The sequence below is a fragment of the Tetrahymena thermophila genome (assembly GCF_000189635.1).
Source record: "Tetrahymena thermophila SB210 genomic scaffold scf_8254814, whole genome shotgun sequence".
Classification (NCBI taxonomy): domain Eukaryota; phylum Ciliophora; class Oligohymenophorea; order Hymenostomatida; family Tetrahymenidae; genus Tetrahymena; species Tetrahymena thermophila.
This window is the reverse complement of record NW_002476570.1, coordinates 269,518-294,618: the sequence shown is the minus strand read 5'-3', so window position 1 is coordinate 294,618 and position 25,101 is coordinate 269,518. Positions and strand designations below refer to the sequence as shown.

The following is a 25,101-nucleotide window of genomic DNA, read 5'->3' as shown; positions in this document are numbered from 1 at the left end:
CTTTAGAATTGTTTTAAATATACTATTTGCTTAATAAATAATAAAGATATCTCAATCAACATAATATATGATATAGATAGAATTCTAATTATTCTTTTTATTTCAAATAATACTTCAATTATAAAGATATTTTGTGTTCGACTAATTGAAGTATATGGAGATTCAAACAGAATCAATAAGGCTTGTGTATTGGTTTATTGCTTTTTGAAGTAAAATAGTTCTAATACTCAATAAAAATGTTTCTTAAAATTAACACTTATAAAGTAAGATAAATAGCATATACAACAGATTAAATTAAAAAAATTAATACTTTTAAATTTGTATACAAAAAGTTGAAATAAAAGTGACATATTGATTGTTAAAGTTAACTTGTTACAATAAAATAAAACTAGTTATTTAAAATTTTTTTTAGAAAAGTTTTAGAAGAAGTAAATTATTAGAGTAATATAAAATCAACTAATGATGTAGCTTTATTATTTATTGCATATGTAATTAAAGAATGTAAGGATCAATTATTTTATGAAAATTTTATTTCATAAAATAATCTAATAAGGAGTATTTGTAAATTATATAAATTATTATTGTAAGTAGATTATTTTAATCAAAAAGATTTTTATTTGTAACAATTTTATTTACCTGTGTTATTTTTTTTAATTTACTAAATTTATTTTAAGAAATCAGATTATGACATGTTAGAATTAGTAAAAATTTGATGTTTTATTATTTGAGTTAGTTTGTTTAAAAAATACTTTATTCATATTCATTTATTTAAATAGATTCTAGAGTCGATTCAGCTTATGTTATAAATAAACAAATTAAGAGTTCTTAATCAAGACAAACATTATTTTTACCATGAAAATTTTTAACTATCAGTAACAAGAAATTCAAAATATCTTAAATCAAATCTAAAAAAGTATTCATAATTGGCAACTAAATTTTTATAATATTTAGATATAATTCACTGTAACTATTTTATTTTTCATGCTTAAATACATATTTATTACTTTTGAGAATTTTAATAATTTTTCACAATTGACTGCTAATTTAAATAGTAGTAAGAAACAAATAAAAGTAGTATTTGCAATAAATAAATTATAAACACAATTAATATATTTTATATAGGTCTTGAAATTCATTTTATGAATTGTATGTATCATATTTAATCTCTGTTATTATTTTTTATTCTAAATACTTTGTAATTAAACATTTTATAAGCAAGAATATTATCTATTTTATCTAAAAAAAAAATTATTTAGTCTTAAATTTAAAAATACAATTATTTTACCTTTTTAAATATATTGAGGAAGGAGCTCGATTGTATTTGAGCTAGATGGCTTAGATTTATGATATTTTATTTTTTAATAAATATAAAAGATAACTTAAATTGTGCTTTAAATAGTAGCAAATAATTAGATAAAGATTATTGTAATCATTATAATAAGAAGGTAAAGAGTACCATTATTTTAATGAATATTTTTACTGTAAAATTAATGAAGAATAAAGCAAGAAGAGATTAGAAATTCTATAATTATGGCTTCTAGATTGGCTAATAAGCTATAAAAAGGTTTTAAGTATATGATTATAATTATTATGAATAGAGAAATACCACTGAGTATTTAATATTCATATCCATTTTAACTGAATAATGCAAACACTAAACCATTTATCATTCTTTTTACTTCTAAGATAGCATTTAAAATAAGATATTACTCTCTAGTTTAAAATGATATATATGGATATTAAAATATCAAAGATAATTTCAATGTATTTACTTATTGTGACGTAATTAAAAAATTGCCTTTATAATCCAAATAGATCTTTCTAAAAACCAATATTTATAGAACTAGTTAAATTAATGATGCTATTATGAGCAAAAAAAGTGTTGATTTATAAATATCTTTAATTTGTTTTATTAATAGCTAAAGTATTAATGCTATATTCATGGTGGATGTTAATCTATTACAGCTAAACAGTATTTCTTTGTCAAAGTACTTTAGTTTTTCATATTTCAAAAAATATTAGATAAAAAAAGCTGAAAGAGCAGCAACCTAAAATATTAATAAAATTAATATTTAGTTGCATTCTTTAGTGATTTATGAATTGCTTTCATTAACTAATGATGTAGGTATAAAAGTAACCAAACTTAAATATTAAAATTATTTCATCGTTTAGGCATAGTTTAGTGACTTACTTAATGTATTATCATAACTTATAAAAACTAATTATTGCATTAAATAAAAATTCAAATTTGCTTTCCTAAATTAACTGGAAAACACTAAGGAAGATTAGGTGACTAAAAACGTTACAAAGGTAGTTTATAATATCCAAAGATAGTTTTATTAAAAGTCAAAACCTGCCTAACATTCAGCATCCCCTTTATCAAATCTACCACTTTTACAATTACATGTTTACTACTATATATCATAAACTCTTGTTTATGAGCTACAAGTTAGGCAATTAGATTATCCACTTCCGTTGCACAAACCACAACTATAATGGCAAATATTTTAATTTGATTTATTTGACAAATCTCCATTAGTATTAGAATCTATTTCATTTTAATAGAGAAGGCATGTTGATTTATTTGAGCATATTATACACTAAGGTTAGCAGTCCTTATTACATTAATTTTAGGAGTCTGTATATTTCGATTTTCCACAATAACTACAAAGCAATTTATTAAAATTGTAATATCCATCTTGACATTATTCACAAGTATTTTAAAATTTGGATGAGACTTTACAGAAATGAATATTATTTTAAAAGCATGACTATAATTCAGTTGAATAATATTATTAAGGGCTTGAACAGTAGCATTTACCTGTTGTTTAGTCTAATTAAAATTACACTTAACACATATCGCATTAATTTAAACTCTTATTACATTGAATACATCCACTAATTTAGCAAGCTTCACATTATTAAGAAATAGTACTATAACCATATCCTTGTTAACAAAGACAAGAAGAACCAACTAATTAATATCCCTACTAGCAAGCCGAACACTGATCTAATTATTTTCCAAAACATTAACTACAAGCAGGATGACAGTTTTAGCAAAATTTTTAAAAACCAAAATTAACACTACAATAGGTATTTTGTGGTTATTACTAAAGACACTTTCCAAAATAAAAGTAATTTTATAGATTTGCACACTATGTACAATTTAAATTTAAATCGCATCCATTACATGAGTCTGGACATTTTTGGCATATCTTTTATAAATTGCAGTATGTGTTTGGTGGCTATTAATTAGAACAAACTCCATTTAAAAAATATAAATTTTAATCAATACAACTAATGCAAATTTATAATGTATTATCACATAAATTGCATTAGTAAGATCTTTAACAATCTTAGCATATTTTATTTTGATCGCAATAAGTGCCTTATGGTTGAATTGAATAACAATTTTAATTGTAAAGAAACTAACCTTAAGGACAACTTAAGCATTATGTAGAAGAATTTTAACAAGTTAGGCAGCTCGGATCGCAGTTGCTACAGGACTAAGTAGAGGGATCAACAAATTAATTTGATTAGCAAGAAGTACATACGTTTAAACTTGAGCAAGTTTTACAAATTGGGTTGCAAGGAGAACACACTTTAGTTGTTTAAAAGTTAGATTCATATTAACCATCTTAACACTTTGAAACACATTATTTTAAATAGTTTGAATTGATTTAATTAGAGCTAGATTTGCAGTCTATCATTTAATGTTGAAAGAATATAGCTGTTGAAGAATATAAAATACTCCCATCCCAAGTAGTAACTTAAAATGAGAATTAGTTACTTTAAAAATTAAAGCTTTAATATTCTAATCTTAAAGATTCATGTTAAGACAAGTCAAATTATTAGAGTCCTAAATATGATGCTATAGTATTTCCTGAAAAAGACGAATCAAGATTTATTTAAAAATTATAATTTGATGTGATTTATTATGTTGTTTACACTTATTAAATGTTATGAATCATTGAGTAATCTCCTGCTTACCCAATATAATATTCTATGCAATTTATATAAATTATTTTAAGATTTACTGATAAATCTGGAGCTTGTATTTAAATTTAGTAAAAGTTGTTTGATGAATCAACTTATGTTGTAGTAGATAAGTTTCGATGTGAATAAGTAGCATCGATGCTTGGTGGAGTTTAGTAAATTGAGTCAAATCCTGTTATTGCACATTAAACTCCTCTTTAGTAGTTTAATTTCTAAGGAATTGTAAATTAATATTACTTATTGTTTTATGTTTAAATATCAGACAGCTAATTAAACGTAAGAATATAATTTTATATTTAAACATCTTGATCTACTGTTGCAAAGTATGATAATTGGATTCCAAATATGCATGTTCCTCCATATTTATTTAATTGAATTGATATTTGATTTTAATTAACACTTTTTACTGTGAAATTGAAGGCTTTTCTTAAAGTAGTTGTATCTAAATCAATGAAGAGAATTCCAACAAATATTTAAGGAACACTATTAAACTATTAAGAAAAGTCATTGGATATAAAAGCAGTTTAGTCAGTTTATTCACAGTAAGTATTAGAATAGTATTGAGCGAATTGCATTTAACCAGACTAAGAAGCACTAGATTATATATATATTTAAGTGAATGTCTATTATAATAGCAAATTTAAAATTATGGAGAAGATTAAAATTTGCTTCATTTTAATGCAAAACTAAATAAATTTCTTTCTGAATTGTTTTTTATTTTTTATTATTTTATAAATTAGAAATCTAATTTTTTCTAGAAAATAAATAGAATTTCAATATAATTGATTATCAAAAGTGGATTTATATCATTGAATTAATTGTAACAAATTTAGTTTTTTAAAAGTATTTATGATTCTATTTCAACTCAAATGGTTATTTTATTTCAATAAAATAATAAATATATTTCCTCAAATTAAAAAACTTTTCATTGGAACTAAATATAAATTCATTTTAGGATAACAAAATAAAGTCGCTTAACCTAATTTTAAATTTTTAGAGAGGTATTTGTAATAAAAAATAATTTAATATTACTAATCTTTTTGCCTCATAAAATTATAAAATAATCTAATTAAATCTAAGATCATAACATACATAATCTTAAATAATGTAAATTGAAGTTGGACCATAGAATTTTTAAATTTATTGTAAGCTTAATATGTGACTTACTTACCTAATATTTATATTCCCTTTAATTAAATAATTTATAGAACGAGTTAGTATAAAAAAAATATTAATAAAGTCTAGATTTGATAATTAAATGAAAGAGTAAATTATTAAATCAAAGTATTGTTTTCTATTTATATCTAATTATTTAATTTAATTGACATTGTTGTTACATACACAGAAATCAATCATTAATACTTAAGTTAATAAAAATAATATAATTAAATAAAATATGTATTTTATAATTTAAAAACTAAGGATAGACTTATTTTAGAAAATCAAGACTCAAAAAATAATAAATAATGATAAAATATTCTATTTGCATTAAATTCTTTAAAAAAATTAATTAGGATAATATTTTTATTATTATCTATTATAAAATTTTTAAATTAAATTTGAAATATTTAACATTAAAATTTCAGAAATTAATTATTTTAAAATTTCTTTTTTTATTTTAAAATACTTTCGAAGATATTTTAAACTAACAATTTATTTTTGAAGTTTTAAGATGTATTTATTAAGATTGATTTAAATTTTTAACTATCCATTAAAAATACAAAATTAATAAAAGATCAAAATTATTAAAATAAAGGATTTTTATATTTAACTATTAAATTATTAAACACTAACTTTATAATTTTAAAATGATAAAAATATAAATTCATATTTTTAGAAATTAAAAAATCAATCAGTCAAATTGGTATAATAAAAAAAGTAATTGACTTTTAAAAGACAAAAACTTATATTAAAAATTTAATTTTTAATTTAAAAAATAAACTATAAAATCTTATTTTAAAAGATGAAAGTAGTTGGTTAGTATTTTATTTTTTTGTAAATATAAATTAAATTAAAACATAAATGAAATTTAACATAATTTAAATGCAAATATATCAATTATAACTCATTCTTTTACTTGAAAAAGCATATTATCTTCTTACCAAATATGGATTTCTTGAGTTTTAGTTGTTACTTAAAATTGAGTTTATCATATCTAGTTTTTAATTTAATAAATTTTAGTAAAAAAATGAGTAAATAAAAATAAATTACCTTTACTAATCAGCTAGGGGATCTTTTAATTGATTAAGTTTGGCATTTTATTTTTATTATTTGGTAATGATTTATATTTTTTATATATTACAAGGATTATATTTAAAAAGCATTAAATCGATATTATGATTTGAAAGAAAAATACTATTAAAAGGAAAGATTAAACCAAATACAAGCTAGTCGTTTAGCTGAAGTAGGCCACATTTACATTAATTATTATATTATTCCTTTAAAAACTTTGAATTAAAAAGCATGAAAAAACTGATAATTAAATAATGGCACAAGTTATGTTTTATAGTCTTGTTATAAATGGCTAACTGACTAAAATTAAGATCAGAAATAAAAGCTCTATCCCTCCACTTGTAAATAAAGAAATTTAAGATCTTTGAAGGAAAGCTAATAGAATTGATATGGTTATTCTTTTAATCTCAAAAATAAGTAAAATCTTATAGATATTGCTTTTAATATTACAGTCGCTAGTTTAGTTATCGTTATTTGCTTATAATATGCTTTAGTTGTTATCCTATAAATTTAAGCTATTAGATTTATTCAGACAAGATTCTAAATCATTAAGAGTTGATGGGTCATTTTTTGTTAGTAGGTTAGATTTTTCTAGTAGATATTTGATTTTATTAAGAGTAAAGATTAGTTACATAGATGTAGATATTATTAAGATAATCTATTAGCTTTGTTATAATTAATTTAAATTAGTAAAAAGATTTGAAATAATAGCTAATGAAATTGTTGAAGTTAAGTTGTGTGTTGCTTATAATATTTGTTAAGTAATATATTTAAATTTTATAATTTTAGTTATATAACTTAAAATAAATAGTAATAATGATATTAGTTGAAACGCAGTAAGTAAAACCAAGGCATTTAGCTCAAATTGTGTTTCATAGTTTTCATTCTGAATAAAGTTGAAGTTAAGCAAGTTTATGAAAGAAAGTTTTTAGAATAGCTTAAGCAACTTAACAAAATTTAGATCTGTTTATAGTTAAGAGTCAAAGCTTAAAAGGGCTACCATTTAAACAGCTGAAAAATTCTAAATAATTAGTAAGTTTTTATTAAAAATAATGAACGGCATTTAAAGAATCAAAAAAACTATAAAAAACGAATTTTCTATTGACAAAAAAGACAAGTCTAAATCTGAATATTTTAAGCAGTCTGCTACTCCTGTTTCGAAGTAACCACTTTTGCAAGCACATGAAGAATTTGTTAAAGAATAAGTTCTTGTTTGAGAGCTACATTTAAGACAATTAATTTCAGTATTTCCATTACATATGCTGCATGAAAAATGGCACTTAAAGCTGGTGTAGTCTATCTCTAGATTATTGTTGTTATTTTCTGTTTAATCTTTAGTTAGTAGGCAATTTGAGTTGCTTGTGCATACAAAACAATCACTTTGGCATTTATTCACGCATTAATTATTTTAGTTTGTGTATAAACCTTTGCCACAATAAGAGCAAAGCTATTAACTTACATTGAGATATCCTGCATCGCATTGAATGCACAGATTTGAATATCTTGCTGATTAAATGCAGTGTTAAATTGTATTTTTCTAACAAATTTATTGATTTTTATCGAAGTACATATTTTAATTTTGACAATAACATTCTGATGTTGTCTAATCTAATATAAGACTTTATTAGCACTTATCACATTTATTAATATCGTATTTGCAAGAAGCACATCCTGAAATATTGCATTAACTGCAAGCTTAAGTTTATGGGTTGAAAGCTTAACCTTATCCTGAGCATATACAGGTAGAATTACCATCCAAAATATATCCATCGCTACATTAGCTACATTAAGACTATAAAGGCCCTGTACATGATTTGCAAGCAGGGTGGCAAATTTAACAGAATAAATTAATGTTAAGTTGATCATTTCTTTAACAGAATGTTTAAGGTGGTTATTATTAGGTGCACTATCCTTAATAGAAATAATAACTTGGGTCAGCACAATTAATGCATTACATATTCTAATTACATTAATTGCATTAGACAGGGCATTATATGCATTTGTACTAGTTGCAATAGCTGTTTGGTGGGATTGTTGGGGTGCATTATCCATTTAGAAAGTAATCAGTTTAACTTCTACATTAAATGCATTTCATGTCAATTGTACAACCGTTGCATTAAGATGGACATGCCTTACAAACAAGAGTTACATTATCGCAATAGGTATTAGGAGGTTAATTTGCCGAGCATTAAGAATTATAAAAATATGGAAAACTAGGAGAGCACTAAGTACAAGTGCTTGAGTTATTACATTGAGAGCAAGTGCTACTACAAGGCTAGCAAGTAGAAGTGGCAGTATCTAAATATTTTCCTGGTGTGCATTAAGAACATTAATTGCTATTTGCTCCAGTACAAGTTAAACATGATTAATCGCAACTAGAACATATTGAAATACCTCTAGATGAGTCAGTATTTTAATATTATCCTGTAGGATTACAAGAAGCAATGCATTTAAAATTTGAAGAGTTATTAATTGGAACTGATGAATATTAACTGCACTAAATCATATCAATGTACAAATATTAAGACACAACTCCTCTTAGCCTTGCAATATTCCAAGTACGATACCTAAAATTTAATGAGTTACTAGCCAGGGTAAAATCTTAAACTATCATCCTTATCCCTTAATTTCTATCTGAAATGTCAAACTCAAGGCCAATAAAACCAATTATAATTCCTACTTATGTATAATTAAGAGATTACCCGCTTGCAAGAGATATACTTGTTGGTACGGTAATATAACTAGAAAAGCGATCTTAGCCATTAGGATAATTAATTATAGTATTAAGCTCAGTAGAAGTACTATCCTAATTTGATAAATCTTATGCTCCATTTAATCCATAATAAGGAGCAATATTTTATCCAGAACCAAAGGGAGGAAATTAAATTGAACCATCATTATAAATTTCTATGTAATTGTAAAAAACTTATTAAATATTACTGTCAGATCTTGTGATTATGATAGTGAAGCCAGATGCTTATTGAGTAACATTTAAATAAATTTTATTGATAGAACCTTACAATTAACTTTAATATCCTGTAAGATAAATATAAATCTAAGGTGGAGTAGAAGATGATTTTTTATATGATTTAGATATAGATACTTGTAATTAGCTATTATTAGAAGATATTTAATAGCTTTCCTATGTAACAAATACACTCTAATGCTCAATTATCAAATATGTTAACCTTAAATTATTTATTGCAGAGTCATAAAATTACTAAGCAGTAAATGTTACTTGTTTATTAGCTAAATCTACTTTGCTAGATGCTTAAAAAGCAACCCAAGTTGGTCTTGTATCTATATCCGCTTAATGAATACAGAAAAATACTTAAGGATTATTAAATTATGATGGAAGAGGAACATTAATTGTATTACTATTTCGATTTGGACTGCTATTAAGATAGGTGTTATTATAATTAACAATTTCTAAAGTATTTACAACGTAGAAATCAGCGAAAGTATACAGATCAGCAATTACATAATTGATTTATATTAATTATATTGTTAAAAATATCATTGAAATAGTAGTCTTCATTTTTAATAAATAAGATTGTTTGACTTAATTTTATATGCTTTTATAATTAATTTACTAAAAAGAAATTGCTTTGAATAAAAATCACAAATTTTAGTTATTTTTTCAAAGAAGAAACCAAAAAGTATAATTAAATTAATAAATAATTAGATAAAAAAGTGATATAACCAATAATTAATTTTAATAAAAGCAAAATATTGGCCATATAATATTTAAATCCTAATTGATAATATTACATAGAAAAGCAATTTTCCAAATATTATTTACAACAAAGTTAATTAATTTAATCAAAAGAAGTATTTATAATACTCCTTTCTTTAAAGTAGCCACATATTATATCGTAGTGTTATGTATTGCCTATTTACTTTGAATTTAGATTAGAATTGTGGTGATTGCTTTTGAATTTTCAATAAATGTCTAAGTAATTCTTAACTGATGAAATTTAAGGTATTGAGAATGTCTAATGCAACCTGTCTCAGATTTCAATAGAAAATTTATTTAATTATATTATTAATATTACTGACAATTAAAGACATAAATAGTAATATTTTTAATATCATAGAAATTTGATAAAATAGTATAAGGTTAATGTGTAAAACATAGGCAGTAATTTATAATTTTAATTTATTAATATTTTTAAATTACATAGAAGTTTAGCTATTTTTCTTTAACTATAATTGAGGCTTGTATTTTATTAAATGCGATTTATTTATTTAATGGTTTAATTTTTTGATCGAAATCTTATTTAGAGCTTGAATGAATTATATCTTAATTAATTTAGATCATTTTGAAAGATTTTTAGATTACAATAATTATAGTTGTGCTCTCTTTTTACATTAATTAGTATAGCAAATCAAACATTTTTTAAGATCTTCTTAATATTTTTGAAATTATAAAAATTAAAAATGCTTAGTGTTATTTCCAGCTTCAACCTTTCAAATATTTACAAGTATTTCTTTTGAAATTTATTTAATCAACTAATTATTTAAATCTTGTAAAAAATTTCTTGTGTGATTTTTCTCTTTACACTAATCTCTAAATTTCAGGATAAATAATAAGATTAGCTTTTAAAAATATTATTAGTAAACTAAAATTAAGTATTAGTAAATTTATTAAAGAAAAACAAAATTGATTTTCGCTAACCAGCCATTTATATTTGAAAGATTGATTCTTCCTATCAACCTCATGAAACCTTTATAATTAAAAAAGAGAAGCAGAGATTTCTAAAATATAAGATAACTAATTTTCCTATTTTAATATTATATTAAATAAACACTCTAAAAATGCTGAATATTTTTTATGGACTATTAATTTGAATACCATTTTTTTATTTTAAGAGCAATCAGATTTATAATATAATTTTTTTATAAAACGTGTTTTCAATTTATTTTAAATTTTTGTTTTAATAATAATAATAATACCTTATCTACTTTTTTTAATTACAATTATTATTTTCTATTGTATTCTATTTATACAAAAGTAATTTAATATTAAAATATAGTATTAAGTATTTCGTAAAGAGTAAATAACAATTTCATTAATATGATTCCTTTATATTATAAATTGATTTTTGTTTTTAAACAAATTAGTTAATTCTATTTTATATTTTTTTCTTTTTTAATTTATATTATTTAAAAAAATTAGGATTTTTTGAATTTATTTGAAAAAAATAAAATATTTAAATTTTATAAAAAGTGGAGTAAAAATTTTTGAAGTAATTATAATCATATTAAATAAAATTAATTTAGTAAATGTGAAAAAAATTTAAAACAAACAATAAATATTTTAAATAATTAAATTATTATGCTCATATAATTTTTTCTGAGAACATTGATAATTGTCTTCTAACTAACTTAGGTTAATTTGCCTATGATGGCATATTCTAAAATTATATTTTATAAGTATCTTCGCAGGCTGAAATAGTTTCTATTTATTAAAATATATATTTAAAAAAATTTAGATTTTAATGAAATTACTTAATTTAAAAGTGCTGATATTTTCTAATTGAATAGTTTTTGATGGATTTTTGAGAGGGCTTTAAGGAGAGTCAATTCTTTTTCTTCTAATTTCATATTTTTAATATTAATCCAAAAACATTATGTATATTTGCCTTAAATACATTATGATTGCTGATAATTGAACAAAAGACACTATTGCCATGAATATTATTTCCAACACTTTGTAATAAGTAGAATTATATGTTTTTGCTTCAATTAAAACATAAGCAATTGAAGCTGCTATTAAAAATAAACTTTCAGCTACTATTAATATCATATTTTATAGTTTTATTATTAAAGGCCTATTTACAATAATGAAGGCTATAAAAAATAAAGAAAGTACTTAGAAGAAAAAAAATAAGTATTTAAATTCATTAAAAAAGCAAATAGCAATCACACTTGCTATCTTTTTTAATTCAATTATTAACCAAAATGTTTAACTTAAAGTAGAGTTGTCCCTTATCTGCTTGCTAATAGCTGTATAAGTTACTTATGTATTCATGATTTCTGTTGAAATACCAATTAATTTATTATCAATATTAGAGCTCTGCACAAATTAGCTTTGTGTTAACGACATTCCTTCTTGCTTATGCTATAGATTTATTTCATTTATTTTTTTGATTTATAAATATGTTGCTTTTATTATTATAAAAAGAGAAACTAAGTAAGGTAGCAAAACCAAAGATAAAATAACAAATGAAAGCGCCTTAGCTTACTAAATTAATATTACAGACCTTAAAATAGCATAAAAAGTAAATAAGGAAACGTATCTAGAAATTACTAAAGTTAAATTCCATCTAAAAAATTTTTTGAATTTATATTATTTAGGTGAATATTTTGATATCAAGCCCAATATTAGAGATATTGTCAATAAAGCAAAAGAAATTATAGAAATATTTTAAATATTTGTTTACTCTGAATCAGACAAGGAAAAAAATGATAAAAAATTCATTTTAGAAATTTAATTCAGGTAATATGAAAAACTTAGATGTTGATTCAATGTAGGAATAAAGTAGATTAATCCTATTATTTATAAAATCTAAATTAAATAGTTTACTACAATTAGCCTTGTGTTAAATATAAAAATCACAGAAAACGCAATTACAACGTATGTCAAGGGTGAACTTAAATTTAAAAAGATAGTTATTGCAAATAAGTTCTCTTCGCAGTCCATTTCATAAACTTCAGAATATCCATCTTTACATTCACACGTAGTAACATCTTTTTAGTAGATTCTAGTTTCCGATGAACATGATACACATTAATCTTAGTTTTTTCCATAGCAAACTCCACATGAAATATTACATCCAGATTGTAAAATATTTTTGCAAGTTAAGTATTCACTTTTATTTTGGCAAAACGAATTTTATGGTTATTATTAGTGGCATTAATTTTCATAAAGATAAGTCTATCGAGGGCATGTTTTACATTTTTATAAATTCTAATCACACGTTTGACAAGTTTAATCTTTGCATTTAAAACAATTCTTTTCTTAATCGCAATAAGAATTATCAGGCTACTCTTTTGTACACTAACCTAATAACATATAATATTAATTTGGGCAAGATGAGCATGTTGATAAATTAGATTAGCAAGTTTTACAGCTTTAATTTAAGCATTAATTGCATATACGAGTTGTATGATCACAGTAAGTGTTTTATGGTTAGCTCTTATAGCAATTTCCTTCAAAAAGATAGTAAACACAACTTATACATTTAAGTAAACTATTATCACATGATTGACATAACTAATTCAAGCAATTTTTACAGCTATAAAAGTTGTTATCACTTGAACAGTAAGTTTAATTTGGCTATTTGTTAAAGCATTATGAATTATAAAAATATTATCCACTTTAACAACTAGAACACTTATCTATCTGTGCATTGCAATCTTAGCATCCTTAAACAGTACAACTTTAACAATTATAATTTTATAAGTTTCCTCCACTCTAACTACAAATAGTTCCTGAAGGTTACTAATTATAGCACTAGAAATTAAATAAAAATTAATTTGCTAAGCAGGAAGAGCATTAGTTTATATTATTTTAGCATGTCAAACATCCACTTTATTTACACTATGAGCAAGTAAAAAAATTATTATTTGACAGTCTGCAATTAGTTCCAGCTGGCTATGAAGAATAACAATTATTATTGTACATAAACTAATTACTTGAGCAAGTAGAGCACTCATTTTTATTAGAATTACAGTATTAGCATCCGGAAATTGTACATATTTCACAATTATAATAGTGGTTGTTTTAATCAAAAGAACAGTGAGTCCCAGTGGGTTGAGTAGAGCTGCATTTAGAATTATAAAGATAGTAATTATTAATGCAAGTTGAGCATTATAAATCTAAAGAATTACAAAACATGCAATTTTACCCTTAGCATGAATTGCAAATATAATTATTACATCCAGTTTAGCTTGGTTATGTAGAATAACATTAATTTTAAAATAAATATTTTTAAGAAGGACATGTTAGGCAATTGTTTAAGGAGCCGTCACAAGATTAGCATGCCTTATTTTTGCAAGCTGTGCAAATTTTATTATTATCGCATTATGTAGAGTTTGGTTAGTTAGGATAGCAACTTCCATCAAATAAAAATTAGTTATTACATGAAATACACTATTTTAAATCACTTGAGCAGGCTAAACAAGAATTTTAGCATTATGTACACTATTTAAACTAATCACAATATGTATTTTCTGGTTAAGTAGAAGAACATTAAGATTAATAATTAAATTGATTAGATAGGCAAGAAGTTGAACAAGAATTTACATTATTTTGTTGGCAGACTATGCAATAGCTATTAAAACAATATTAGCATAACGAATTCGATTTACATTAGTTTTATACATAGCATTAATTATTATATAATATGCTATTTTAAGAGCAAGATGTACAATTAGAAGAAGTGTTTTTACAAGTTAAGCATGGAGAATCACAAGTTTAGCATGAAGAATCACAAGTTTAGCAACTTTAATACAAATATTTTCCTTAAGAGCAAGATTTACAATTAGTAGATTTGTTTTCACAAGTTAAGCATGAAGAGTCACAGTCTTAACATTATGAATTATTAAGATATTTTCCTTAATCACAAGTTAAACAGGAGTCTTTATTATTACAAGTTAAGCAACTAGGTTAACAGCTTTAACAAATATCAGTTGTACGAAAGGAAACTTTAAAATATCTTTATGGGCATTATTAAACGCAATTTTTTTGATCTGAATGATTTATTTGATTAGTTTATTCATTTTATTTGCAATTATACATTTGATAGTCGAAAAATAATGCTTAGATTGTATTTAATGTGTTTGAATTCCACGTTTATATCAACACAGGCTATTAATGGTTAGCTTCATTATATTAATCTAAGAATATTCCAGCTCTTAGAACTTTATCTGTAGGTAATTATGTATCAATTAGAGTAATTCCAATAAAACTAGTAAGTTAGCTATCAGTATAGTTATTAAGAGTACTTAAAAAAAGTGATTAGCTGTCACTAATATTTTCAGAAGTATGAAATTACACATCTTCTATTTTTGAATAAGGATCTGTGGCGTATTAATAATATTCTAAGCAATTAACTCTAATATAAGATAAATCTTAATTTCCTTAGATTTAAATAGTGTAATTATTTTATGTATTTGTTACTGAAATACCAAATTATTTTGTTGAATTACTTGAGTATTTAACGTTTATTCCAGTTATAAGACATTAAACCTTATTTTAAGTTCCATCTTTAGGAGGTAATTTAAAGTTTTAAATATATGAATTGCCATTGGTTAAAAACAATTAAAAATTTTAGACTATAACATCTATATCTTAAATAACTAAATAAAAGATATGTAGTCCATAAATAGAGTTAGAATCAAATTTTTATACAGTTAAAGTAGCCTAAGTTAAGGTTACACTAGATGCAATAACCTCATATGATATATTTTATGTATTATAGCCTATATCTAAATGATTAAATCCTAAAAAAATGAATGGCACTTAATTATATGTTTAGTCAAAAATGATGGTCTGGTTGTATGTATTTAAGTCACCTGTCATAACATTCTTTTAATAAACTATAATAGTTAAATTTTTACTCTCAGCTTTATCAGATTATATGTAATTATAACATAAAATTTAACTTAGATTAATGAAAAATAGCAAAATAAATATGGATATTTTTTTCATCTTTAAGACTTTGTTTGATCTCTTTTTGTTTGATTTCTAATTATCACTCTTAAATTTTCAATTTTACAAGAATTATTAAGTCTTTTTAAAAACCTATGTAAATAGTTAAATAAATAATTTTTCTTATTAATATTATTTACCACAATTTACAGATTGCACTATTTTTGATTATTGAGTGGATAAAATTTAAAATGATTAATATGACCAAAATGATAACTAAGGAATTTTCAGTAAATAAAATAAAAAATGTTATGCTTACATAATTTTTCATCTAAATAGCTGAATTATAAATGTAATGTTATTTAAATTATTTTTTTAAAGAAATCAATAATTAATTTATGTTATTCTCATTAAATTTCTAAAAATTATTCATAGAAGAATTTGATTACGCATCAACACTTTAATTTTATTAATATTAAAATATTTTAAAAATACTTATTAAAATTTTAAAAATTAAATAATCTACAATCTTTGAGTAATAAAATTAAATATATATATAGCTGTTCCTAGTTTTAAAATTCCGCTCAGGCCATATTACAGTGTTATATCTTCACGATATATCCATATGGCTTAGGTATAGGATTACCTGTAGTATATATTTTAAATTACTTCTTTGCTTCTCATTTTTAAATAATGTTTTTAATGATATTATTTGATATCTTGGATATATCCATTAAATAAACAATATGCTTCTTAAAATTATGAAGATTCATTTAGAATTCTTTAAAATAAGTTAATAATTATTCCATTTAATTAATGATAGTGGTATCTATTTAAATATTATAATCATAGAGCTTATCTGATCTTAATATACGCTGTTTTGATTATTAATTATTGTTAATTATACACTCACTTTTTAGGTGTATTCTAAATGTATTTGATATATGGTATATAAATACACTTTAATGCTAGAGAATATGTCTATAAATAATTAGGTATATTCATATAATATTTTATTTCTAGAGTATAATTTAAAAAAATAAGCAATTTATTCTTCTTCAATAAAAACTGTATATCTTGAATATATTTTGCAAATAAATTTATGATTAGATATGACTTATATTTAATGTTTCCCTTTTTTTAACAATCATTTTTCTTTTTAATTAACCTAAATATAGCATTTGTGCATTTAATTACTTTTTAATAAAAATTAAGCAAATTTAAGTATAATTTTTAAACATATAAAACTCTTTGTATTTTATGAACATATTCTAAATTTTTATTCATTAAAAATGCTTATTTTTCTAATTGTTAAAATATGAATTTTTAAAAAAATGTTTCTTTATTGAAAACTTGTATTTTTAGATTAAAGTATCTTATTAATAATTTTGAAATACAAATTGTTTAATCTATATAAATTAAATAATTTAATTAAAGGAATTAAAAAAATTTATTATTATTTAATGAAATAATTAGTAAAGTTTTTTTATTCTAGCATCATAAATTAGAATATAAAGATATTTTTAGTATAATTTATTTATGGGTTTTTTTAATATTTGAAAAAATAATTTATTTGGCTTGACTTCTTAAAGATTAAAATAACTTATAATAGAAAAATCTAATGAAGTTATATCAATTCATTTACACATTTAAAAAAATTATAAATATAGATTATTAAAATAGATTTTATATTTCTATTTATCTTAATAAGATAATTTTTATATAACTTTTAATGTTTAAATTGAAGAAATTTTAATAAATTGTAGATTTTAAAAGAAATACTAAATTTTTTATTTTAACCATAATGGATAAATTATATATTTACTATAACTTCTCGTTAACTCTCTTCTTACCATTAGTCAAAAAAATTACTTAAATTGAGAAATAAAATTTCAAAAATTCACCATTCGTCTCTCGCCACTACCAAGGGAAGTAACAGTAATTACTTTAATTTTTTTAAAATTTATATATCTTATTTGATATTTAACAATTTATAAGAATAGTGTTATCTCTAAATTTCTATTTTATAAAAGAATTTCATAAGTAATAAATTTTTTTTTGAAATATTTAAGGTAATTTCAAATTAAAAAATTATTTTGATTTTAACATAATTTAAATAATTTTTAGATTTTTAGATTTATCTATACTAAATTTCAGAAAGATCATAACATAATTTACTAATAAATAATAATATTTATAAAGCACTTGTCTCATTAAATAAACTTATTAATCATTTGAATTTGTATTTAAATAAAAAAAAAAATTAAAATTTATAATTTTAATTAATTTTTATCATCAAAAATATTTTTATTTATTTTTATTTTAGACCTTATTATGTAGAAAAATATATAATTGATTAATTGATTAGAAGAATTTTATTTATTATTTTACATAATAAATTCTGTAAGCATTTTGTATGATTATATAAGAATTTCTGATAGTTTATATAAAAGAATAAGAGAGTACCCAAAATAAAAATGTACTTATCCATAAAGTCTATTAACATTTATTTTATTTGGCATATACAAAATAAAATTAAATCTCAAATATTTTGAAAAATGAAAAGACAAATCGTTTTAATCTTAATTATTGCTGCTGCATTAATAAAATGTAGCTCTGATTTTACAAGTTAAAATTACCAATCAAAAAGCAGAAATGAGAAATAGACTTTAATTTGGGAAGAGGTAATTAAGGATAGAACTTCTGCTGATGCTCCATTTGCTGGTGGAGTTCTCGTTGAATCTATGGATCCTACTATTTAAAGGGTATCAGATATATTACCTGAAGGAAGAAGCAAAGTTTTACATCCTATTGGTACTGTTTGCAAAGCTGAATTCATTCCTACACCAAATAATCCATACACTGGATTTTTCTAAGGTGCAGATTCACTAATAATCAGATTTTCTGTTGCCAAAGAGCCTCATTACACAAAAAAATAAGCAAAATACGCTTACGATAATTTTGTTCCTGGATTTGCTTTGAAATTCCTTATTGATGGATAACCCTCTGCAAATCTTTTTGCTATTTATGGTATGAATGGTGTCAATAGCTATAACTTCTTTGATAAAGATTTCAGTACTCATATACCTATACCAAAATCTCTTGAAACTACTATAGTTGCTGACAAATAATCTTGTGGAACCAAGATAGTTTCATTTGTTGGTTTAAGAAAATTATCTGAGCATACATAAGATGGAAAAACTATTAATAGTCCTAAATTTCCATATTAATTGACCTTCAAAGCCAAACAAGATGTTAAAAATAAGTTTACTTCAGATTTTACATAGGATTTCAGAAAAAAATTCTAAACCTTTTAATCTGGTACAACTATTTTTGAAGTGTATGCAACAGATAATCCCATTTAAGCCTGTTAACAAAAAATAGGAGAAATAAGAACAACTTCTGAAATAACACCAAGCTATTTTGGAGATACTTCACTTTTCTTTTAGCATTAAGATTTTGCACTTGATCTTTAAGTTCATCCTGAATGGGAGCCATACACACCTTATTGGAGAATATTTGGAGATAAAAATCCTAGCTAACAAGAAGGAAAATGCCCTTTCTCATCATTATTTTGATTTTATAAAAAATAAAATTGAGAAACCAATTTAAAAATATAATAAAAATAAGAAATATATATTAAGAATATTATATATTTGTAAGAAGTTATAAAATTTTTAATTCAAATAACAACAGTTTTTTTTAATTTTAGTAAAAGTAATTAAATTATTTTCTTTTCTTTAATAGGCAAAACAGTTTTCAATAATATATTTAATTTTGTAGATTTTAGAAGATCAAACGATTAAAAAATCCAATTTAAAAGTTATAAGAAAATATTTAAAAAATGAATCACAAAAAGAAATAAAAAAATTATATATATAAAAAATGTGTAAATTGTCTTCAATTTTAGTTAATAAATAATTTTTTTCTTTAAATTGTTTGAAAAAGACAATAATTATTATGTTTATTTATTATAAAATGATGTAAAAATTAACCAATAATGAGAAGAGTATTTTATTATTTAAATTTTGAATATTGATGAATTTAATATTTTTCTATGAAAGTTTGGTTAATCAGAAATTTCAATTATCCATAATAATAAAAGAAAAATTTTTAGATTTAAATCATTTAAAAATATCAAATTATAAAAGATTTAAATTAATAACAAAAGTAAAATTTATCAGTCACTTTTTTCTACTTTTATAAAGAATTTTTAGTGTAAATAAGTATAATTAATTCATAGGCAAATAACATTTTTTGTTGTTGCTTAGATTAATAATTTAAATACCATCTTGATTGACTAATTATTAATGTATAATTTATTTTTTAAAAATCAACACTTTAGAATTAAAATAAGTCTCATTCTATCTTTAAATTATTATTTAAAATTAAAAGAAATAATGCAACTGATATAAATTATTTTAGTATTTACTTGACTAAAATATAACTTTCATTTATAATATTATAATAAGGTAAAGATTTACAAAATTAAAATTTAATTAGTTGTAATTAAAAAAAGTAATAATCTCAAATTTTATAATAAATCTTATGAATAATTGTAAATTTGAAAGCATTTACTAATGTATACTGATCTTATAGATTAGGGATAAATTCGATTTGTTATTTATTAGATTTGTTTATAGAAAACTCTAAAAGGAAAATATATTAAATATTTTGAAATAATTATAAATAAATTAGATTATAAAAATCAAATGATCAAAATAACATTTTTGCTTTGCCTAATTACTTTTGCTTTTGCTAGTGATTTTACAAGCTTAAAATATTAATCCTAGAAGAGATCTTCTAAACTTAACTAAATTTGGGGTGAGGTGACAAAAAATACTTCATCTGCTAAATTTCCTTCTCCTGTAGGTCTTTTACTTGAATCTATGAGCCCTACTCTTGACCATGTTGCAGACTAATTACCTGAAGGGAGAAGTAAAAAGGTTCATTCAGTTGGATCTGTTGCAAAAGCTGAGTTTATTGCTGAAAAAAACTTTTATACGGGTTTCTTTTAAGGTGCTGATTCGTTAATTATAAGATTTTCATTAGCTAAAGAACCCGATTATACACATAAATAATCTATAGATGCCCATGATAATTTTGTTCCTGGAATAGCTCTCAAGTTTTTAATTGATGGATAACCTTCAGCCAATCTTTTTGCTATGCATGGAGTTAATGGAGTTTATTCTTATAACTTCTTTGATTTAGATTTTAATAATCATATTCCTTAACCTGAAGGTTTATAGTTGAAAGTTGTAGCTGATAAATTTTCTACAGGCACTAAGATTGTTTAATTCTTAGGATTAAGAAAATTCTCTGAGCATACATAAGATGGAAAGCCTGTTCCTAATCCTAACTTCCCCTACATGTTAACCTTTAAGCCTTACCAATATGTAAAAGATTTCTTTACCCCTGACTATACAGAAGATTACAAAGAAATTCTAAAAAAAATTCCTTCTGGAACTTTACTTTTTGAAGTTTATGCAACTCTTAGCCCTACTTAAACATGCAAATAGAAAATTGGAGACATAAGAACAACCTCTGAAATTACTCCAAGCTATTTTGGAGACACCGAGCTTTTCTTTTAACACCAAGACTTTACTCATGATCTTGAAGTCCATCCTGAATGGGAGCCATACACTCCTTACTGGAATTTGATTGGTAACAAATCAGCTAAATAAAAGGAATCAAAGTGTCCATTTTCAAATTTGTTTATTTGAAACCATTTTAAAAGTAAATAAAAAATTTATATTTAAAAAAAATACCTTTATATTTTATAAAAATATTGTTTTATTTTATAATTGAATTAATAATTTCTACAAAATATTCATTTTTTTTGTTTAACATCAATTATTGAAATCGTTCAATTAAATTATTTTATATATTTAGAATTGTAAAGTGAATTCAAAAAAGAGGTTGAGAAGTTTTTATAAAATAGAAGAAAATATTTACAAACCTTTTTTAAAAAAATAATAACAAAGATAATAAGTTTTATTTAGAATATTGAAAGATATTTTCCATGGAATATTTTATCATAAAATCTTTTATAAAAGAATGTAAATGATTTGAAGCAATTTAAATATATAAAACATCTTACATAATATTAAATGCAAATTTATCTAAATATAAGTTAATAAACTTAATTTAAAATGGTAATAGAAAAATTTTTATAAATTTTATTTATCCTATTAATTTTAGTCTACTTTTTTTTAATCTATAATGGAAATATTTATAATTATTCCTACAACTTCATATATATAAACTTGCAAAATTAAATTATTTTATTAGATTTAAATCATTTTAATTAGTTTATTAATCTAGTTGGTGTTTAGATATTAAGATTTCTTATTTTAAAATTGTAGTTAACTTGTTATATTTTATTGTTGTTAGCATATCTAAATAATTCTTTTATAACTAAAATATAATAATAGTCATTATCATTAATTGGATATTTGAAGTATTAATATTTGTAATTAAAATAATGGTGAATAAATAAATTCAAAATTTACATTTTAAAACTAGTATTTAGTAAATAAGGTAGTTGTTAAGTTCTAGGTTAATAAGTAAATATTAATAAAAAGTGATTATTTAGAATTTATATAGAACATTATTGATCTTTAAAATTAACCCCAAATGTCATTTTCTATTAAAAAAATATTAATATGACAAATTATGTTTTACAAAAATAGAACAATTCCAGAAATAACTTTTTCTCTTAAATTTGATTGAGGATTTAAAATTAAAAATGGCTAATCAGAAATCAGTAAGTAAATTCAAAATAAACAAATAGTTTTAAAGAATACAAATATTTCATGTTTTAGTGGAATCTATCTATCTATTTTAAAAATAGTTTTGATTCGAAAAAACGTATTGTATATTTTAAAAGCAATAAAATTATGGAAGAAATATTTGTTTTTCCTGAGTTAAATAAATTGTAATATGTAAACTAAATGATTTTTATTCAGTACAAATTACTTGAAAGTAAAAGATATAAATAGTTTTATTGATTACAAATTTTTCCATGTTTTTTATTTAAAACAATTGAAAATAAAGAAACAATTTAACTAAAATCGCCAAGTTTGTTTGATTTTTAAACAAAATTAATTTAAAAAATAAAAATGGTTTTACTTATTAATTAAAAAATAAATACAACCACATTTTTTAAAATAAATATTTCCTTTAACTAAGACCACTTAAACTTATTAGTTGAACATTTTTATTTGATTGGCAGAAATTTATTTAATCAAAATAGAATAGAATGGAATAATTCTTTGAATAATACCATAAAAACCTTACAGAATCGATGTATGGAATAGCTGATTTTAATTATTATCTTATAATATCAACATTAGATTAAATGTGTCTAAACCTAAAGCTAAATCATGATCAGATAAATATATTTGTTATACATTTTTTAATTAGAAATTATTAGTAATATTTTTTATCTATGACGTCTAAATATCAAATACTCTTTTGTAATTTGCAAATTTAATATTGATTTGAAATATGCAAACCCTTTAATTTAATTGTAATCAATTATTAATCTAATAAATTGTAAAACAAAATATAATAAACATCATCATGAAGACAATTATTATTTTGCTATTAATAGCAACTTCAGCTGTTATTGCTGATGATTTCTCAAGCTCTGAATATCAAGCCTAACAAAGAAACTAAAAGCTTAACAAATTATGGTAAGCTATCACTGAAAATAAACAATCTGGTACTTATCCTTCTCCTCTTGAAATAGCTTCTATCTTTACTGAAAGTATGAGTGTTACTATTGATTATAAATCTGATTCTTTGCCTGAAGGAAGAAAAAAATTAATTCACTCTGTTGGTGTTGTTGGCTAAGTTAAGTTCGTTGCTGAGCCTGATACTCCTTACACTGGTCTTTTTAAGGGTGCTGATTCCGCTTTAGTCAGATTCTCACTTGCTAAACCTCCTAACTATTCTAAGCCTGAAGCTAAATACGCTTTTGACAATTACACACCTGGTTTAGGATTAAAGTTCTTAGCTGACGGAGTTCCTTCTGCTAACTTAGTCGCTATGTGGGGAGTTAATGGTGTTGATTCATTCAACTTTTTCGATAAGGATATGAACACTCATATTCCTAACGCTGAAGGCTTGTAACTTAAATTAGTTGCCAAAAAGTTCTCTACTGCTACTCCAATCGTTTAAAATGTTGGTTTAAGAAGCTTCGCTGACAGAAACTAAGATGGTTCATAAGTTTCTGAACCTAAATTCCCTTTCAAGCTCACATTCAGAGCACCCTCTGATATTAAAAACAGATTTACTGATAATTTTACCAGAGAATACTCTTAAATATTTGCTGAAATACAACCAGGCACTACTGTTTTAGAAGTTTTAGCTATGGATGATCCCGCTACTGGTTGCTTAAAGAAAATAGGTTCTCTTATTACCACTTCAGAATTTACTACTAGTAAGTTTGGTGATAAAAATCTTTTCTTCTAACATCAAGCATATACTAATGATATCGAACTTCATTCTTAATGGTCAGATTATACTCCTTACTTTTCTTTCTTTGGTAGCAATTTACCTAAAAAACCTGAAGGAAAATGTCCATTTGCTTCTTTGTTAGGACTTTGAAAATAAATAATATTTATTTATTTAATTATAACTCATATTAAATTTGCAAAAAATATTTTATATATATATTTGATGTATTAAATATATAAATCATTAAAAGCATAAACTATAAACTATAAAATAAATAATTAAATTTTGCTTTTCCTTTCAATTAATATTTTTAAGTTAATTTTCAAAGCAATTAGTATTATTAAAGAGTTAGTTTTATTAACAAGAACAAAATATTATGGTGATTAATCATAAATAAGGTATTTTGTATTTAAACATTTTAAGCAAACTTTTTAATCATCACAGAAGGTCTAATTAGGAACTTTTTCAATACATTTTTTTCAAATAAGTATTTTTTAAGGCAAGTTTAAAAAATTCTTATCAATGTTTACATATTAATTATCAGCTTTAGGATAATTAATAGGACTAATAGTAAAAATACCATTTCTTGATATTTATTCAAACATTTGATAAATTTGTGGATCTGTAGTTAATTCTAATTCAATATTTGTATATTTCAACATAGCTTTAAAAGAAAATGCTGAAGCTTAAATAAAATAACCATGATAATATTTATAATAATCCATATATAAATCTCTGTAATTTATCAAAAT

The 25,101-nt window shown here is 22.5% G+C and overlaps 7 protein-coding genes across 7 annotated transcripts; 3 read left to right on the top strand and 4 right to left on the bottom strand. All coding sequences in view use genetic code 6, as the record gives it.

Moving 5' to 3' along the window:
• Window positions 1–2,242: 2,242 nt before the first annotated feature.
• TTHERM_00417840 (H-type lectin domain protein) lies at window positions 2,243–4,571 on the bottom strand (the record flags this gene model as incomplete). Its single annotated transcript, XM_001007247.2, has 4 exons — window positions 2,243–2,821; window positions 2,885–3,601; window positions 3,791–3,949; window positions 4,038–4,571. 4 exons carry the CDS (start codon window positions 4,569–4,571, stop codon window positions 2,243–2,245), a joined length of 1,989 nt encoding a protein of 662 aa, XP_001007247.2.
• A 2,637-nt stretch (window positions 4,572–7,208) lies between these two features.
• TTHERM_00417850 (hypothetical protein) lies at window positions 7,209–9,766 on the bottom strand (the record flags this gene model as incomplete). The annotated part of the gene is made up of 2 exons (XM_001007248.2): window positions 7,209–7,239; window positions 7,287–9,766. The coding sequence occupies 2 exons, from the start codon at window positions 9,764–9,766 to the stop codon at window positions 7,209–7,211; spliced, it is 2,511 nt and encodes an 836-aa protein (XP_001007248.2).
• Window positions 9,767–11,570: 1,804 nt separating this feature from the next.
• Window positions 11,571–12,037, bottom strand: TTHERM_000417849 (transmembrane protein, putative; the record flags this gene model as incomplete). The annotated part of the gene is made up of 3 exons (XM_012795412.1): window positions 11,571–11,689; window positions 11,740–11,825; window positions 11,883–12,037. 3 exons carry the CDS (start codon window positions 12,035–12,037, stop codon window positions 11,571–11,573), a joined length of 360 nt encoding a protein of 119 aa, XP_012650866.1.
• Window positions 12,038–12,756: 719 nt separating this feature from the next.
• TTHERM_00417860 (H-type lectin domain protein) lies at window positions 12,757–15,817 on the bottom strand (the record flags this gene model as incomplete). The annotated part of the gene is made up of 2 exons (XM_001007249.2): window positions 12,757–12,783; window positions 12,866–15,817. 2 exons carry the CDS (start codon window positions 15,815–15,817, stop codon window positions 12,757–12,759), a joined length of 2,979 nt encoding a protein of 992 aa, XP_001007249.2.
• A 2,627-nt stretch (window positions 15,818–18,444) lies between these two features.
• On the top strand, window positions 18,445–19,464 carry TTHERM_00417870 (peroxidase, putative; the record flags this gene model as incomplete). Its single annotated transcript, XM_001007250.1, has 1 exon — window positions 18,445–19,464. One exon carries the CDS (start codon window positions 18,445–18,447, stop codon window positions 19,462–19,464), a length of 1,020 nt encoding a protein of 339 aa, XP_001007250.1.
• A 1,134-nt stretch (window positions 19,465–20,598) lies between these two features.
• TTHERM_00417880 (peroxidase, putative) lies at window positions 20,599–21,609 on the top strand (the record flags this gene model as incomplete). The annotated part of the gene is made up of 1 exon (XM_001007251.1): window positions 20,599–21,609. One exon carries the CDS (start codon window positions 20,599–20,601, stop codon window positions 21,607–21,609), a length of 1,011 nt encoding a protein of 336 aa, XP_001007251.1.
• A 1,861-nt stretch (window positions 21,610–23,470) lies between these two features.
• TTHERM_00417890 (peroxidase, putative) lies at window positions 23,471–24,499 on the top strand (the record flags this gene model as incomplete). The annotated part of the gene is made up of 1 exon (XM_001007252.3): window positions 23,471–24,499. One exon carries the CDS (start codon window positions 23,471–23,473, stop codon window positions 24,497–24,499), a length of 1,029 nt encoding a protein of 342 aa, XP_001007252.1.
• Between the last annotated feature and the right edge of the window lie 602 nt (window positions 24,500–25,101).